This window comes from Pogoniulus pusillus, chromosome 16 (genome assembly GCF_015220805.1).
Source record: "Pogoniulus pusillus isolate bPogPus1 chromosome 16, bPogPus1.pri, whole genome shotgun sequence".
Taxonomy (NCBI): domain Eukaryota; kingdom Metazoa; phylum Chordata; class Aves; order Piciformes; family Lybiidae; genus Pogoniulus; species Pogoniulus pusillus.
The window spans coordinates 17,187,213-17,205,383 of record NC_087279.1 but is presented as its reverse complement, the minus strand read 5'-3'; the positions used below and the strand labels follow the sequence as shown (position 1 = coordinate 17,205,383).

Genomic DNA, 18,171 nt, shown 5'->3' with positions numbered 1-18,171 from the left:
GGCGGCGAGGGGCAGAGCCCGGCGGGCGGCGGGGCGGCCCCGCTCCCCGTGAAGAGGCGGCGCGGCAGGACAGCGGCCGCCGCCATGCAGCCGTTGCACCGGGCCCCAGCGTTCCTGCTGCTGCTGCTTCTGGCCGCCGGTGAGTGGAGGCTTGGTAGCGCGGGGGTCGCCACCATCCCGGTGGGCTGGAGCGGGACGACCTCTGGAAGCCCCAGTGGCGGTGCTTGGCAGTGCTGGGTAGCGGATGAGTGTCGGTCCCCTCCTTGGGTACCGGAGCGCCACGAGCGTAGGGACCCTCGGCACGGGGTGGGTTTGCGCCCCAGGCCCGGGGAACTGCACTTGCCGTGGGTGCGGTGCGCTGACATACATGAACCTCTGTGGGAGACCGGTCTCCATCACTCCCCGCCTTTAAAGTAGTGGTGGGTACCGAGGCTGTGTCGGGTCCCCGTCCCCCACCCCGAATCTCTCTCCGTGGCACTGCCCTTCCTCTGGGCTTTGGAGCCCTCTGGAGTCGATGACTGCTGCCCTAGGACCTTTGAGGGTTGGCGGGGAACCGCCGAGCTCCTGGCACATGGGTTTTACCCCACGGGAATGGGGGCTCACCCGGGGTGCTGAGAGCCGGTACAGGCAGCGCTGTCTCCGCGGGGAGCCCGCACCCCGTGGGCAGCACCGTCGGGGCTGGCGGTGCGGGGGAGGATGGACGGGGCGCGCTGCCCCAGAGCCGCCTTCTCCTGTATCGATGGCTTCGTCTGGCGTCGTGGCGACTCTTGCTAACTACCGCGAAACTGGCACAAAGAAAGGGCGAACCACAAATTGCTCCGCGTTTCCCCAAGAGCCTCCTCTTGAATTTTGGAAGAGAGGTAGGGTGCCAGGGAAAGGCAGTTAAGTGCAAGAATAATTATGCTTGGAATAGTTATGAATGCTGTGCTTCTATTTTTAAATAGTCTGGGGAAATTTACCAACAAAGGGATGCCCCCAAAGACTGCGAGGCTGAGGTTGTCCTCTGCCTCCCTACCCCCATGCCTTTTCTACAGAAATCTGGTTAGTGTGGAACAGGAGTTTTCAACGGGGACATTTAAAGAGTGGGGGAGTCTTTGTCTTGAGTCATTCTGGCAGGGAGGGAAGGGCTGATCTCCCAACCAGTCGTTGTCTTCCAGCACAACTGAGCTGTAAACCAGTGACATCCAGCCCCTGGCACATCTCTTATTATCCCCGTTTCCCAAAAACGTTCACGGGGAAGTGTGTCATCTACGGAGCTGTTCTGTTCAGGAGCTGTATGTACCGTGCCTCACCCCTGTTGTTTGGGACTCCCTAAGGAGAAGGGATAAAGCCTTTTAGGTTTGCAAACAATAGTGAGTTTAAAAAGCAAAATGGATCAGAAAACCTGTTGGGGTTTTGTGCCAATACTCACTGGCACAGAAGCATTAAGCTTTTCCAGGGCTGAGCAGGGAGCCAGTTTTGTGGCTTTCTCCAGGCACATTGTGCACATTAGGGAAAACCTCAGGCACAGTAGGTAAGGGTCCTTTAGCTGGATCTCAGGAAGAGACCCGTGTACCCAAATTCAGCCAGAGGGCAAGGTGCATGGATGGGCAACTGTAGTATTCTGCTGACAAAGGTTGGCCCCATCCCTTGAAAGCTGCATTTGCTCTGCAGAGACAGACTTTGTTTTAAAACCTGGCATGCAAAAGGACCACAGCCAATGCTGCTGTGCTGAGGAGAGGTTGTGTTTCTTGTTCTGCTGAGACTGCTGGAAACTTTCTAGCGTTGCTGTCCAACCGGTGATGGTATGGGTGACTTGGGTCCTGGGCTTTCCTTGTGATCCTCTGCCGTCCTAGCAGGGAGAAGTGTAGGTGTGGGAGACAAGTGGCAGGTCTGAAAGACAGCTCAGTTCCTAATCTAGTGAAATTGGTAATCCTGGTGGGTTGTGGTATCTCTGGAGAGGCTGGACTCAGCTGGGGGGCATCTCTGGACACCTGGACTCCTACCTAGATGGGAGGTTGGAAGTGGAGATGTAGACTGCTGGGAATTTGTAAATCAAGTCCTGTTTTGGTTGGTAGCTTTGCTCAGCAATTTAGGATCTGTTCATTCAGCATGCTCTGGCCTTGGTCCTCTATTACTGCAGGATGGGAATAGTTAAACCTGAGAGACTGAATGCTTCCCAGGATCAGAAGCCTCTGCAGTCCTGCAGGATAGGCTGAAAGGGGACATGTGTCTCATCAAACTGCTGGGCAGCACAGATCTGCTGACAGAGCGTGGAAATGTCTCTCCAGGCTCCAGGGTATCTGAGCCCCTTTGCTTTTGCAAGTAGGAAAATGACGTGGTTAAAAGCAGGAGGAGAAGGAAGGGAATTTGTCTCTTCCCTCTTGTTTTATCCCCAGGTGCTTGTCTGCATGTGGGCTATTTGAGGATTACGTTTTTTTTTCCCTTCTGCCTGCTTAGAAGGTTCTTTGTTAGCATTGTGTGAACGAGCCCGAGATGAGTGCGTGTAAATCAGGATGGATGAAAATTCCCTGTAGACAGTTTTTCCTTGGCCTCTTCAGTGCCATAAAGAAATGTTCGTTTAATTATAGGCATCAGAGGTAGAAATAACTACATTAAGCCCTCAAGGGGAAGCTGCCAGCGATGAGCTGTAGATCAGAGAGCACGAAAGTTTTTCTACTCGATCGGTGTGGGAAGAAGCTCCAGCGTTTTGTGGGTACCTGAGTGAGTAGCAGCAGCAGGAGCAGCCCTGCTGCAGGGCCAGGGGAAGGGGGGCTGTGGGGAAGGTGCATCGCAGCCCTTAGCTGGCAGTCGGGTGAGCTTGCTTCCCGTCCTCGCTGGCTATTGAAACACGTAATCCCAAAAGAATGAAGAGAGGCTGTTTGTCAGCCGCACGGGCGCAGCCCGCACAGAGGCAGAGCACACACGTGTGCTGGTTTGTTCAGAGGGCAAGGGATGCTGGCAAGGAAGATGTGTCTTGCCGGGGCTCGGGTCAGCACCCTGCTGTCCCTCTGCCTAGTTAAGCCCCAGTGTGATTACCAAGGTTTGGATATACATTCTTATTTGGGGGATAGTTTTGTGCTGTTGGGAAGGCAGCTTTGCTGCCCTTCCTCTGTTTGACAACCCCAGCATCTTGGCTGTTGCTATCCTGCCTGATTATGTTGTGAAGATAGTTGGGACCCATTCATGTGTCTTGGGACCACTATACCTTTGCATGAGCTTTTTTTGTCAAGGATGCATAAAGTTGTTTGAAGACTGGAGCCTCTTGGGGCTGCTGCATGTGTGGCAGTGTGGTCATCACTGCTTTGCTACAAGGGCTAGAGCAGAGTGTGACCATTTTGTGTTCAGTGTTGTGCCCAGTCAGTTTTAAAAACTTTTTGGGGTGTAAAAGACTTCTATTACATTTTGATGGGTAACCATGCCAAACCTCCTGCGTCTGTGCTAGTGCTTGCTCTGTCCAGGCAGGGAGGCTTTTGAAGATGAAGCAGCCACAAGCCTTTATTTGTTGGGCTGGAAATAAAACTGTGCACTGTGGAGTATGTGGTCCAGGTGTGACACACTGAGAAAATGAAGCACAGGCCTGGAAAGGTGAATTTTAGCAGGCAGATGAAATGCTTTAGGCCTGTGAGAGGACGGAGGAATCGGTAGACTCTGTTTCTAGCCTTAGATCAGTGGCTTTCATCCTGTGGTCTGTTAACCCCTGGGTGTCTGTAAGCTGCTTTGAGGAGGCCTATGAAAGGTAACTGAGCTAAATACATTCACTTCTGCTGTACACTGCTGTCTACCCTGTGCCATTTCCTCAGAGACTATGTCTCCACTCACCACCTTCCCCCCCACCCCAAGCTGGGAACTGGGAGAGCATGCATTGCAGCAGCAGAGGAGGGAGGTGTGAAGGCTATGAGACGATCTGGGGAAGGAGCAAAGGCAAACAGTCTGGGAGGCTGAAACCAAGCAAGATTGTAACTCCTGGCATGAATGGCTGAGCAAAGTGGGAAGGATAAATAGACCTGTTTGAGTTGTCTTGGCCTGCTTGCATAGTCTTCTGTGGAGATGGGTGGTGATGCTTAGAGCAGTCCTGATATTACTGATCGTAGGGACAGGAGAACTGACTCTTCTCAGTGCTGGGCTGAGGAGGTTAGGTACACGTGCTGACAAAGGGCACATCTGCAATTATCTGCTAAAGCAGGCACACCTTCTGGCAGTTTCTTGTGGATATATCTGGGTCTGCATGCTGTACATGTTCTCTGCTGAAATGTCAAGAGAGCAAACGTTGGCAGTCCTTCGCAAGGTAGCTCCCACTCAGTACATGCAGTCGTGCACAGGCTGTAGCCTAGTGTTTGAGCTCTCTGATGATGGTAGCTGTAAAGACCTGTACAAGCTGAAAGATATTGGCATAGCTACCGTGTGCTGTAGCATCTCCCTCTGAAGAGCTGTCCCACTGCAAGGGCTTCTTCGGTTGTGCTTTGTTCCTTTCGTTGGTGCAGGTTAGTTAGCGTATGTGCTTGCCACAGACTCAGCTGCTTTTCCTATCCCTGTAAAATATACTAGGGTGAGGGGAAGGTGAGTGGCTTTAGAAGGGTGCTCAGCAAGGGACATGGTTGCTGACAGTACCAAAGGAGGATGGCAGTCTGATCTTGTTTCCTGAAGCCCTAAATGGAAATCGCCTCAGAGGTTAGGGACCTTGCTGGATTTGTAAGTGGTCTGGTGCAGTGTGAGAGAGCAGCAATAAGGCCACGTAGGAGTGCGAACTGGACTGGAAGAAGGTTTCTTAGGTGGAATGTTGCAGCAAAGATATGGTCCATAACTAAATTAACACCAAAAGTATGCTATCTGGATAACGTGGTCAGCACAGACTGCAGGTGAGCATGGGGGAATCAGCATGGACACCCCTCAGGGAACAACATTTTCTTCTCTTCCTCTACTCTCTGTAGTTACGATCTTTTTTTGTTATTTAAATTGCTCTGTGTTTTGTTATGTTCTGGAAGTGTTTGTGAGGTTGGCTGTTCTGCCCTGGGGCCTCTATCCTCTCTGCCCTTGGGCCTTGCTCCCTAGCTTTTCCAGGCATGGTGGTCTGGGGGAGGGAATATCCCTGGCAGATGCTTCCCTCATCTGGTCATTGTGTTTCTGTCCTAACTGATTATCAGCAAATGACCCATTCGTGACCTAGCTCTGCTAGGAAATAACATTGGTGAGTTACTTCTGTGTTTGGGGTGGGCTTGAAAGGAAGGTCAACTGTAGCAGGGCCAGATGGACATTGTTGTGGCTGCTGCATTGGCAGCACTGGGATTCTCTGACCTCCTTCCCTGGTACCAATTGTGTAACTGCATTTGAATGGTGCTGCACAGCCTCTGCTAGCTGGTTGTGAGACAGGTAAGTCATAGCATGTGCTCCAGGCAAATGCTCTTCAGTAGGCTGATCCTGCCTCTGTGGTGCAGTGGAGTAGCCACAGCACCCAGGAAGGACCTGTTGCATAAACCAAAGGGCACGCTAGCCTAGGTCAAGCTGATGTAACAACATCTTATGGGGTGCTTGTGTGTTTCCTTGGAGAGAAAGTTGATATTTGCTTGTTAATTAAAAAACAAGAAAGTGCTAAAAGGCTGTTTGACACAGTCAGAGCCAGATTCCATTTCATGTCCCCAAATCCCTCCTCTCATTTTAGCTGGATACAGAAATGGCTTATTTTCTCTTTCCCTTCTAGCTCTGTTCATTGCATCAGTTGGGAGCTTTTAAACAGCTGCCCTGTTCCATGGAGAGGTGGATTGCCTTGTGGGATAAAGTGTTTCTTGGTGGACTAATGCAGAAAATACTTTAAACAATGCTAGAAGAGCCCCAGATATGTAAAACTGCTTATTCACAGCACTTTGGAAGAGAGAGATGGCAGATGTTATTTCCTTAGATTTGGTTGGGTTTTTTTTCTGCTGTTGAGTGACACTCCCCCATCTGCCTTGTCTTATGCTGTTGCATCGAATCCTTTGCTGAACTGAACAGAGGAAGCTTTACCACTTTGACTTAGAACCGTTTTCCGAGGGGCCAGTGGCTTCAGCAACTAGCAAGTTCATTTCATCTGTGTGTCCTCCTGGCTGGCTCTCTTCCAATGGCCTTGGAAAGGTAACACTGCAGTATTATTCCCTGTCGTCGTGATCAGCCCATTCTGCTCCTTTCAGAGGTGAAGCATCTTTTGCGAGGTCAGCGTTGCCTCCACGTGTCACGTTTGTGGATGCTAGCAGCTGGAGAGCTTGCAGCCAGCATGGGAGCTCCCGTGCTTTTTTCGGTTCTCTCTCTCTGTCTTTGTTCCCTATTCCCTCTCCACCTACCTCTCCCACTTTCTTTCCTTTCTCACCCCTTCTCAGTCTGATCTGGGGAGGGGTTTTGCTCCATTTCCCCGAAGGCTGGCAGCCCTCTTTAGCATGCAGAGCCTCATCTCCTCCAGGTTACGCAGAGGTGCCGCAAAAATAGAAATGAGAGACAAACACCCCATTGAAGCAGCTGGCGAGCCCTGGCTCCCTTCCCTGCTCCCTCCCATCGACAGTCACAGGGCTTTATTCGTTTGGGTTTCTTTTTTCCTATTGCTTCATCTGCCTTTTAGAATACAGAATTGGGAGATTGATGGCTAATAGAAGTCATCCAATCCCCATTGCCTATCCTAGGAGGAAAATGGCTAGCCACTGATGTCTTCAGCATTGAATTTCCTCTCTCAGCTGTACTCCCCTGCCTCCCAGCTCAGCTCGTGCTTTGATTCTTTCTTTGCCTTGGCGCTGACAGCTGCGTTGGGCTCCTTTATGAGATGCTTGCAAGAAAGGGGGAAGGTGGCAAATCTTGGGTCTGCTTTTTGGCACCCCAAGCCACTGAGTTTTTGTTGCTGGTGCAAAAGATACAGCGTGGTGTCAGGATGCTGTCTGGAGAGGTATTGATTTGTATACTGGTGCCTGGTGTTAGCACAGAGGGCTCCCCCAGGCCATTCTCTGCATCCCATGCCTGTGGGTCAGGCCTCAAGGTGTTGTTTATGCCAGATCCACCCCAGGAGAAACCTGGCCTGCTCAGGCTATGTCTGTTAATGACTCATTCTTAGGGGTGAGGTGATGGAGTTTATCTTGGGCTGATGAGAGCAGAGCATCCCAGTAAACCAGATAATGCAGCTTAGGGGATTTTAACTGAGTAAACACTTCAGAGTTAAATGAGGGTAAACAAACTCCCAGGATATGAGCTTCCTGCATGGATGGGATTAGCTCTCCAGGTGCCCAGGTTCACCTGCTGCAAGATGTCAGTTATAGAGGAGGAGTGATGGGCTGTGGCTGAGGAGCCCAAATGGGCTGCAGCTGATGGAAACAGAGGCTTGAGCCAGTGTTTGGAGCTGGTGCAAAATTAAGCTTTTGAGGCTTTGCTTGGCTCACTGGGAGACCTGGAATGTGTATTGTGGCACTGCTGGAGAGCAAAGGTTCGTCACCAACCACATCTCTGCTAATAAGAGTCAGGAGAAACTGAGGCTTTGGGGTGGATAAAGAGCTGGTGGCAGATGATTGCAGTTTCAGCTACACCAAATTTTCCATGTGACCATGGACCTGACGTGGCCTCTCCCCATCTGTCTGCTCCCCCTTTTCAGGATAGGTTTGAGAATAATGTTCCTGTTCTCCCCCTTGCTGGTCTCTGTCATGTTTGCTTAAGCAGTAAGCTACTCAAGTCAAGTGCTCTCTCCGCTGGCTGTGCAGGGCTCAGCAGTGCTCTCCATAAGCAATGCAGGTTTCTTGTCAGCCTGGGCCAGTCTAGGCACCATCATGCTGGAACCTGGTGATCACCAGTAAGTGGACATGGAGGCTGGCCTGGCTGGGTCTCTCCAGATTCGTGCTTGTGCACTAGAGACTTGTGTCCAGCTGTGGATGTAGTGTGTACAGCTCCCAGAGAGAGAGCCCAGGGACACCCAGAGTGGCTCTGGTTGGCTCCATGATGCTGCAGTAGCCTCTTTACCCTTTGATACTCTGCCTCTCTCATAGTTCCCTTTTTGGTACTGCACAGGCCTCAGCCGAATTTTCATGGGATCAATAGAACAAAGTAAATGAGATTGAGAAATGCTGGCCCAAGTGTATATGGGAAAGAATAACCAATATTGAATTTTGCTCAGCTCAGAGAACAGTGGAGAAAGGTGGAGAAGGCCAGAGCAGGCAGAAGGCTTGAGCGTTTCTGGCTTCCAGTGCTCCCAGGACAGGTTTTGCAACCAGCCTGCCAGGGTGAGCAGCAGCTCCCCAACTTTATAGCTAACAAGCCCCTGTTCAGTGAAAGCACCGAGGCCCACCCACCTGCCATTGCTCTGTAGCTCATCTTAGCACTTGCCCTGATTTGAATTTGTCCTTCTGGGATGTGGAGTCCTAGGACACAGTGGTGGGAACGAACCTTGGGAGGTTTCCTAGCCTGTGCCCTTGCCTGAAGGCAGTTCAGCTCTGCTCAAACAATTTCGGGCCATGTGTATCCATCTCTGTGTGCAGCATCCAGGTGATGCCTCGGCAGCGCTTTGTAAAATCTCTCCATGCTTCAGGACTGTGCAAGCATTTTCACATCTGCATTCCAGTGGTATCTCAGAGCTGCTTCTTACACAGAAGCGGATGGCTTCCTATCTTGTATCAGAAATGCTCTGTGCTAGTTCTCAAGGTCGTGATTTACCACCTTTTACTATTTCTTTTGATAATACTTGTAATTTCAATACTCAAGATTACCTAGCTGTACCTACAGTCTTTGTCCAGTGAGAGTGTCTCCTTGCTTTGTGTCCCTGGGTAATTTCATTAGCATATTCCTAATTTTTGTTCCAAGGTCACTCAGGAAAATGTTAAAGAACAGCAGATCCAAGGACAGACCTTGAGGAATTCCACTAATAGCCTCCCTCTAATACAAGCTTCTGTCGTTTTTCTTACAGCCAGTGCCTTGCAGTTTTCCTGCCAGCTGCTTTACTCTCTTGCCCCTTCTGTAATTCTGCTTGAGACACTGTATCATGTTCTACTGAAGTCCAATTGGATTAGATCTGCTGCATTTTGGTGTCCAGAAAATCGGTTATCAAAGGAAAAATACCTAAGTAGTCTCCATTTTAGCTTATTCAATTAGTTCAGTTCAGTGACTAGTTCATTAAGAACTCAGAAACTGAGTATGGGCTGAGAAAGCAGCAAAACTTGTCCTTTTTTTATCCAATCTATGAATAAAAATCAGCTGTGAGAGGATGAGATCTATTTTTTTTTCCATGTGCTGCAGAACAGAGGGCTAGGAAGCAATTGGTTCAGTTCACTCAAATTAGTTACTTTGCTTGCTTGACAAAACTATTTTAAATGTAAAACATGTTGTGGTAATCTCATTTTCCCCCTTATGTCTCCGTATTTATCATGGCATTTATTGGTTGAATAAAGCTAAGTTCCAGGTGCTGTTTCCTTGCATTTTGATTGAAGTTCAATATGCATGTGAATGTACCTTGACACAAATCACAATTAAAGTCTCATCTAGGAATCAAGAAGTGTCAGTCAAACCTTCTAATAGATAAAATGGAAATTACAAGGGTGCAGTTGTTGAAAGGGAAGTGTAAAATGCAGCCTGCCTCCCTGCTTAGCATTAGGTAGGTGTTTGGTGTTGGTGCCTTTTAATTCTTACCTGTGACAATCTGCCCCAGCTTAAGAAAAGAGAGCATATGAATGCAAAATGAAGTTAAAAAAACCCCTTCAGAATAGATTTCCAGTGTACTGTTTTAAAACATGATTAATATTGGCATGGTAAATGATTTTGGCTTAAATCAGTCCCCCCTGTGTATAATATAGCTACAGATCAGGAGCACGGGGTGATAGCCTGATAGGAAACTGGCATGGACTTCACAGAGCCAGAAGTTCGTGGCTTAAATTCTTTTCTCCAGGATGGGCCATTAACAAGGCACCTTGTTCTTTCAAAGAGGCAAAGAAAACCCCATGGAGGGAGTGAGTCATCACTGCCCTGTTGGAGAGAAGTGCCCCAGGCTGGGTGGCTGCTTGGCATCAACAGCTCCTGGATGTGGATGCTCCTTTGCATAGCTGTGGATATTTTCTAAAATGCCTTGCTTGACCTCAGCAGCTGAGAGCACAGCCCACCTGAGGGGCAGGTCATCCCGAAGGCAGGTGTAAGCATCAGATTAATTTGGTGGGAGCAGGCAAGAGGGAGAAGACAAGCCCAGTGGGTGTCAGCCCTATCTCTGATACGGGTTTACTGTCGTTATACAGGGACCTTGTGGCTCTGCCTTGCCTCTTCGGAGGAACCAACCACTGATGGCCTCACGTCAACTTCCCTTCTGGAGTTTGCCATGATGCCCCACCTGGAGGCCATGAATTCCCACGAGCAGACCAGCCCAGAAGCTGCGGAGCCAGATCTTGCCCCTGTCTCTCTGCACGCTGCCCCGGGATCGGGCTTTGCTAGCGAGGAGAATGAGGAGTCCAAGATCTTACAGCCCCCACAGTACTTCTGGGAAGATGGGGGAGAGCTCAATGACTCCAGCCTGGACTTGGGACCAGCAACAGGTAGGTTATTTTTACCCCGTTCTTCCTCTCCACTCTGCAGAGACTCTGGGGAGGTTGAAGGATGCAGGGATCTTGCCTCCTGCTTTGACACAACTCTTGCTAAAGAGGGCCTGAGATTAAACGTCAGCTCTATTTTCTCACCTCAGTGCCTGATGTGTCCCCAGTGAACCCTGAGCAAGCACAGGCTTTAGAAACCAAGTTACAGCTGAGCCTTTATTCCTGAGCTGCTATGAGCTGGGAAAAGTATTGCTTCCACCTAGTTTCCCATTGCCTTATGCCCTTCTTTCTCTCCCCTTCCCCCTTCTTTGCTCTCTTCCCTCTCCCTCCTTTCTATTTCTGTCAGTTGCGCACAACCTGAAGATCTCAAGACCCTGGCTCGGATCAAGACCAGCTTGGGCATTGAGTTAGAGCTGGTTTCTCTTGGCCAAATTTTGTATGTGACTTCAGTGGGGATTTGTCCTGAGAGAAGACAGCAGGTTTTCTCTCTTGGGCAGCTGTCCTGCTGCTCACCCTGCCCTGCCTACTTCCTGGGGAGTCGAGGCCAAAAGGAGTTTTGTTAAATTTGAGCTTGCTTTCCTCTGTGGAGTGCTTTTTGAGACTACTGATTGGTTTCTACTCTAGCCCCTCACTGGCTTTGAGATGCTCTCAGGGAGAGGGGTGGGAGGAAGGAGGAGTGTTGCAGGGTTTCCAGTAGCTTAGGAGATTATTTCACATGCTCCTGCTCTTAAGTGTTATGTGGGACATGTATTAGCGTTACCCAGGAGCCACATTTCAGCCTGATCCCTCCACCCTTATCCGGTATCGTCTCCTCCCTCCCAGTAGGTCTGGCTGAGGTCTGCAGTTAGAAAGCACAGATCTTGGTTTATCTTCACTGATGTTTCTGTGACCTCAAGGACCTGTGCTGGCACAGGTCTGAGGGCTGCCACAGTGCTGCAGCTCAGGCTGCCCACTGGAGCACAGTGCATGCTCTGCAGGGCAAGGGCCATCCCATCCTAGGTTGCCAAAGCCCTTTGCTCGATAATGCTGCCGCTAAGCTCATCTGGCCATGCCCTTGCTGTCTGTGGCTCCTGTGCCCCCCTGGAGCACTTGCAGACCTGGCTGTGGGGAGGCTGGTGCGGGTGGTGCATCTTCTGCTAGAGCATCCCTGGGACATGCTCTGGCTTAGCCGCTCTCACGCACTGGCAGCGCACTCAGCGGCGCTTTTATTTGTGTGCCAGCAGGCACCTGCATGTGCTCGCAGATCTGGACGTGACTTGGAGAACAGCATGTGCTTGTGCATTGAGAGCAGGATGCGCCGGGTACCGAACCCAGCCTCGCCTCCTGCATGTGCCTCGCCCCATTTGTATGCAGAACACGCTCCTCTCTCCTTCCGTTCTTGCCTGCAGTGCTTTCCTCCGTGAACAGATGTGCTCTTTCAGTTGTCCTTTACACATACCCTACCCTGTCCACTGCCCAGCTAACCACTTCGGTGCTTCCCAAGCACTCTTTTTTTTCCCCCTGGCCAGTGCTGTGTCCAGAGCTCATGCCTCGGTGGCATTTCAGAACCTTGGTTAATAGAACAGTTTGAATTATTCAAGAGCTGGGAGCCCATTTCTACTTAAAAATTAATTAGAAGCCTGCTGTGTGTCGTTTTACAATAAAGGATGTTGTAATAGCATCCCTAAATTGGACAGCCTTCTCCTGTCGTGCAAAGCCTGCGCGTGAGATGCGCACAGCCAACGGATCTTGCATGTCCTACGTGTGACAGGTGCTGTGTGGTACCTCGTGGAGCTGTGTGATGACATCTGTTCCAATGTGTAAATCCATTAAACAGATTCAAACAGCTGCTGTTTGAAAAAAAAAGATGTTTGTGGTATAAGTTTTCCTTATGTGGAATTTCTGTCTGAATGACAGTTAAGTGTGGCCCAACGTAGTTGGTAGCTCTCTCCCAGGCATGGATTTGAGCCTCTGTATCAATCAGGGCATAAACCAGGATTTATGTTACTGGACAGAGAAAAGTCCCTGCTATAAAAAGAGACCTGTTCTGGCTTCTGTGTTTGGTGTAAAGATACTGAGTCTGGAATTGGTGGTCTTCTTGCAGAAAGGCCAGGTCTTCCAGGCTGTGTTAGTCCATCTTTCCTTTCTTTTTGTGCTATTTTGTCCCTTTGAGGTCTGTATAGGGAGTCTCCTCTGCCTTCATGTGTCTTTGAGGCTGCAAGAGATTAAAAAGTAATAACAATCTGCAGCTGCTGCTCTCCTTTTAATTGCACTTGAACACCCTTTAAAAATATTTCTGGAAAACATGTGGCATCTAGGGCCACCTGTTAGTCTTGCCAGAAAGTGACAGCTATCTCCCTCTGGCAGAGCACAGCTCAGCACAGGGCTCTGGTTCTCCTGAGCTACGTGGTTTTGATGATTTTGTGCTACAGAACAGTCTAAATTGACATCAGTGAGTGTCAGCCTGTGGAAGGACCCTGAGCTTTGTCTCATTCTGTTGGGTGTGCACAGAAGTGCAGGCTTGCATGTGTGCTAACATGTGTGCAGCTGCTACCCGGCAGAGCCGCATCTGGGAGGTGTGGATTAGTTGTGGTGGGAATGTGGACGCCATGCCCTTAGGAAAGAAGCAGCATGTGACTCGTAGCCAAGAGGCAAGTCAGTGGAGCTGTGAACCTGTTACTTTTGCATCCTACAGTCTTCAGGCTTCCAGGGAACCCAGAAGCTTCTCAAGTTGTAGTTTGTGTTTGGCTGCTTTGTTTCCCCTTTGGTATTAAATTGGCCTGAGCCACAGACCAACCCTGAAGATAGACCTGCCCTGCAGAGACTAGGATCTGGGATCTGGCCTTGTCCTCCTTTTCCTTCTTCCTAGCTTCCCCATCTTGTTCTGCTGGGAGGCTTCCAATTCCTACTGACAGGTTGGATTTCCTAGGCAATGGGTGCAACATCTCTTCTGGGATTAGGGCTTGAAGAGGTGATCGTTAGGGCTGCAGATCCCTTTGAGTCTCCAGGTTTTAGTGGGCTATGTGGTGGTGTATGCATCCTGGAATGCTCTCTAGTTTGCATCTCTCAGTGTTCTCCTTTGGCTCCATCACAACACCATACCCCATGGGTTCCCCATGCAGTAAAGGCTCTGGGTTGAGACAGCCTAATCATTAACTGCTGTGAAGAGAGGGCTCCTGAAAACCGGTGCAAGACTTGTGAACATCTGCCGAAGGCACTTAAGTCTCTCTCCTTTGCCCATAGACTGAGCCTCCAAGGACTGGAGTGCATTATCACATCCTCTGGTGTGATGATGGGCTGACAGGAAGCTTGCTTTTTACAGCCAGAATCTGCTCTTTTTGGCTCCAAGGTTTGAAGGCCAAGGTATGACTGTGCTAGGAGCTATCCAATCTAGTCTTGTTGGATGGTGATTCCCTAGGATGACATGTGGCTCTTGGAGGGGGGCGGGGAGGTGGAAATTGTAATCTTTTAATTGTTCATAGTAATTAGCAGAAGGGATTCACAGGAGAGTCAGGATGAGGGATAGCAGGACAGACATTTTTATTTGAATACACCTCTTCTAAGTTTTTTTGACCAGCTGATGGAATAAAATATATTTCATCCCAAAATATTCTCTGATAGTGAGATTCACTTCCTTCCATAATGAATCACTTGCCTCTGGCCAGAGAGATCCCAGTCTCTCTCAGCCTTGCTGAAATCTGCTTCTTCATCCAGACTGGTGGCAAATCTGCAGTTCTTAATACCATCTTCAACCCAGGCATTAATGAAATGAAGCACCTGGTAAAGACTGTCTGCATAAGAAGCTTAGTGCTGAGCAGCCCCCTGCCTGAGCTCAGCTCCTGGGATGCCTTTTGTTTATGCCCTGGTTTAGTGCACGCTGACACACTGGTGAACTGTCTCAGGACAAGCCATCTCGACCAAGACGTGGCTGGCAAAGGCTGACCTGTGACAAAGAGGATTTCTCTGAGCAGAACGTTATTTTGGTGCAGCTATCCCTGACCCACTGGGTTTGGGTGAGGGTGGCTTATTCTGGCCTTTTTGCAGTTCATGCATGGAGCAGTTTGGAGCAGCTGTAGCGTGTGGTGCCCAGTCTCTACCTGACGCACGCAAATGCCACACATAGTAAGACCTAACCACATTACTACCCTGGACCTTTCTTTTAACTGTGATCTCTTTTGTCTGTGTGGACCTGTCTTGGAGTCATAGACAGTAACTTCTAGCTCTTCTGGAAGATTAGGATATTAGCCCCAACTGGCTCAGTTCCAGCCCCAGTAATTGCATTTTGCCTCTTTCAAATCCCCCTGCAGTTTTAATCAGATGATGCATGCCTTTTTTTGCAGTAAGCCTCACTGCTCTATGCTGCAAAATGGTGAGAACATGTCACCTCAGTCCTGGCTGCTTTTTAAGCAGTGGGTAGAGTGCACCTTGCATTTCCCAAAGTTGGCAGGTGCTTTAGTATGAATGCTGCTGTCAGGATGCATTGTTATGGTGGGGGCCTGATGTTCTCCTCTTTATATTACAGTGCCTTCTAGCTATCAGTAATTCAATCACTAGTTAACATGATCTTCCAATTTAATCCAATAAAGACCTTATGGTCAGGTTATGTGTACTAAAAACAATGAGAGTCACCCTTTTCCTGAGCTGTCACAGTTGCTTTAAACAGCTAACAGTGGCAAATAGAGGGTAGGGAGCCTTACAGGGGAGTAACCGAGACCAGCGCTTCTGAATGAAGCAGCAGCAGAAATGTAATGAATTAAATGTCTGGCTGGTGAACCGTGCCTTGGCATAGTGCCAGCTCTTGGCCCAGCTGGTGTCAGGGAAGTTTTGGTATTGATTTCAGGGGAAGCAGAGCATCGCCTAAATGGCGACTCTTGCAGAGCTTTGGAGCTCATGTTCACCTCTCCCAGAGCAAATCATCTCCCCAGGCAATGGAAATGAATCTGTGCAGCTCAGACCTAGGTCTGCTGGGAGATGCAAGGGGCAATCCTTGGAGTCACAGGAGGGCTGTGCAAGATAGTTTATTTAGAAAATAGTGCCCTGAGGGTCTTTGCAAGAGAGCTTAGAAGGGAAAAACTGAGGGCAGGGTGGTGGGAGGTGAAGACAACCGAATGCTGCAGTGTGAGTAATACCACTACTGATGGAAAGCATTAAGGGATGTAGCTAAGGATGTGGTGGCAAAGAGGTGAGGTGGAGGTGTGGAATTTCATATCGGTGAGCCAGACTCCCAAGAGGATCGTGTGGCTGATGTCAGAGATTACAGAATGTGGAGCTGTGACTGCCTGCTGTGCTCATCTGGTCCATCCCTGCTAGACTGTTTCACCAAAGATGCTGGGACAGCTCTGTGGCTTCAGCAGGTGGTTCTCTTGAGCTGTCCCACTCTGATCAAGCTGGCTTCATTGTGGCTTAACTGTTTGCTTGAGGGTGGAAGGAGTACTTGGCACACACCACCTCTGTGTGTCTTTAAGTTCTTCTTGTACTCCAGCCTACTGCTGATCTTGGTGGAAGACAAAGAGCAGACTCTTATAGGGAAGGAGCTGATGGTGTGTATGGTTACCACCTCCTCCTCCCTTCTCAGACACTCTTCAGCAGTGCAATGCTTCCTTACTGAAATTGTTTCTCAGCTCATCTAATCTGCTGAGTCTGGCATTGCAGCCACCTGCATGATACCTGCCTCTAACAGAACACTCTGCCCTATGTCTGCAGCAGGAGCACACATCACCTCTGGCTGGCTGGCTCCGGTGTTCCATGGTGGCTTGTTTTCTCTCTGCAAAACCTGGTGGGATTGGGACCGAATAGCACTGGTGTCAGTGTATGGGGAGGTCTTCCATGCACCCAGAGCACAAGAGGTGAATGTTAAGGATCTGCAGAAGTTAGAGGATAGCCAGGTGGGACAGTGGGTTGTGAGGTCTAGAAAACCACTTGCTGAGGCAAGTTGCTAACTGAATGTTAGGAGGACCTGCTAAAAATGTGAGATGGCCTTTGAGTTCCTTTAGGGCTGGGAGGAAGGGAAATTGAATCAGATGCTGAGATAACATTCCAAATAGGGAAGCTCTTACCTCTGCATTGCACAGATGAGAGACAGAAACCAGCTTGTCTGGAAAGAAGCTTTGAAAGATGCTGAGACAAACGTAAGTGACTAAGATCATACCAGGGAGATGCACAGGGTGCAAAAATTCCTTCAAATTGTGGAAGAGGAATGTAAAGTAGAAGAAATGATGAATGCCCTAAAGAGACCAGATCTTGAGAAGTGGACAGACACTCCTGGTAGTGAGACAGTAGGAGGTGAATCCAGACAGGAATTAAGTGTCTAGTTGGAATGTCTGGAAGGAAGGATTGACTCACCATCCGTGAACCTCTGAACCTGGAAAATGATTGAACTCCTTTGGGAGCTGGGTTGTATGAAGAGCTGCTTGTTTTAAGGAACACAAACCAGCACAACTCTGACCAAGATGCCTCGAGTTTCACTGTTCCTGCATGCATCTGAGTAACAAGCCTCACAATGTTTGTGGAGAGTCTTATAAACCAGATGGGAGATGAATGCTCCCAGCTTAGCATGCAGAATAGTGAAGGTCTGGTGGCAGGTGGGGATGTTAACTCATTTAGTAGTGAGTGTGAGGATTCCTGTGTCTGCTTCTACCATGTTGATTTGTTGGCCCAGTTTCAGTCTTTGGCTGCCTTGTAAGACAGAAGCTTGCTGGAAGAGAACAGGACAGGTACTCCCGGAGCTTCCATTGCCTGGGACACATAGCAGAGGCAGCAGTCTATGTCCTTAGATCTTGGTGGAAAAGCAGCATGGCTGCACCCCCATGCACGTTAGCTAATCTGTCCAAGTGTGTTACTTGAGAGGTGAGCTGACAGGCCAGGAGCATTTCTTGTTCCTGTGGGACAAACCTTGTGCATTTTTTCCCCCTATTTTTTCTGCTGTGCCCATCTGTTCTCTTCCATGTGGGAAGAGGGGCAGGGAAGAGAAGGGATGCAGAGGAGTTGAGAGTAGCTGTTGAGTGTCTTTAGGCAAAGGAGATAGCAGATTGGATCACTGAACCTTGAAAATACACCTTACAGGGCTTTGTTTTAAGGGTTGAAACCTCGCTTTTCACCCACAGTGTTTCTGGGCAGGCAAGGTTCCTGCAAAGATTAGTGGGTTTGGTGCGAACCCTGAGTTTCCCTGCATCAGGAGGAGCAACAGTGCCCCAGAGATACACTAAACCTTCCACCATCTGTCTGAAGAGGGAGGGTCCCGACCTAGTGTCCTCAATCCCGTGGTCTGTTCCTGCTGTTGACTACTGTCTGTCCAGCAAGGCAGTGATGGCGTCTGCAGACTCTGGGATGTGTAGCCTTTAGGAAGACCAGTGCCAGGCAGTGGAGGGGATATGGATTTTGTTTGTCTGTGCTACTGCTGGTTGGCCTTTCCAGCCTCGTTGGCCACTGAGGGAGCATCACCAGGTAGGCTGTTGGGTTGCAAAAATCTTTCAATCCTGAGAATCTTTGGGTAGAGTCTTAGTCAGGATGGGTGCTCTCTGTTGAAATGCAGTGGCAAAGCAGATGTTGCTGTTGCCTGCAGTGGTCAGTAGACCTCGGAGGCTTTTTTGCAGCCAGAACTAAGAGACAGATGTGTCACAAACCCGAAGGTTGGTAGCTGGATCATATTCATCTTTGGGCAGCATCTGGAAGGAGCTGCTGACAGTATGAAGGGAGTAAGCTCTGA

The 18,171-nt window shown here is 49.4% G+C and overlaps 1 protein-coding gene across 1 annotated transcript in view; it reads left to right on the top strand.

Moving 5' to 3' along the window:
• PODXL2 (podocalyxin like 2) overlaps positions 1-18,171 on the top strand; it is a 33,335-nt gene continuing 15,164 nt past the window's right edge. Inside the window, exons 1-2 of the mRNA XM_064156808.1 lie at positions 1-139; positions 10,197-10,490. Of these exons, the coding sequence (XP_064012878.1) occupies positions 85-139; positions 10,197-10,490 (349 nt within the window). The 5' untranslated portion in view covers positions 1-84. The remainder of the gene's footprint in view (positions 140-10,196; positions 10,491-18,171) is intronic.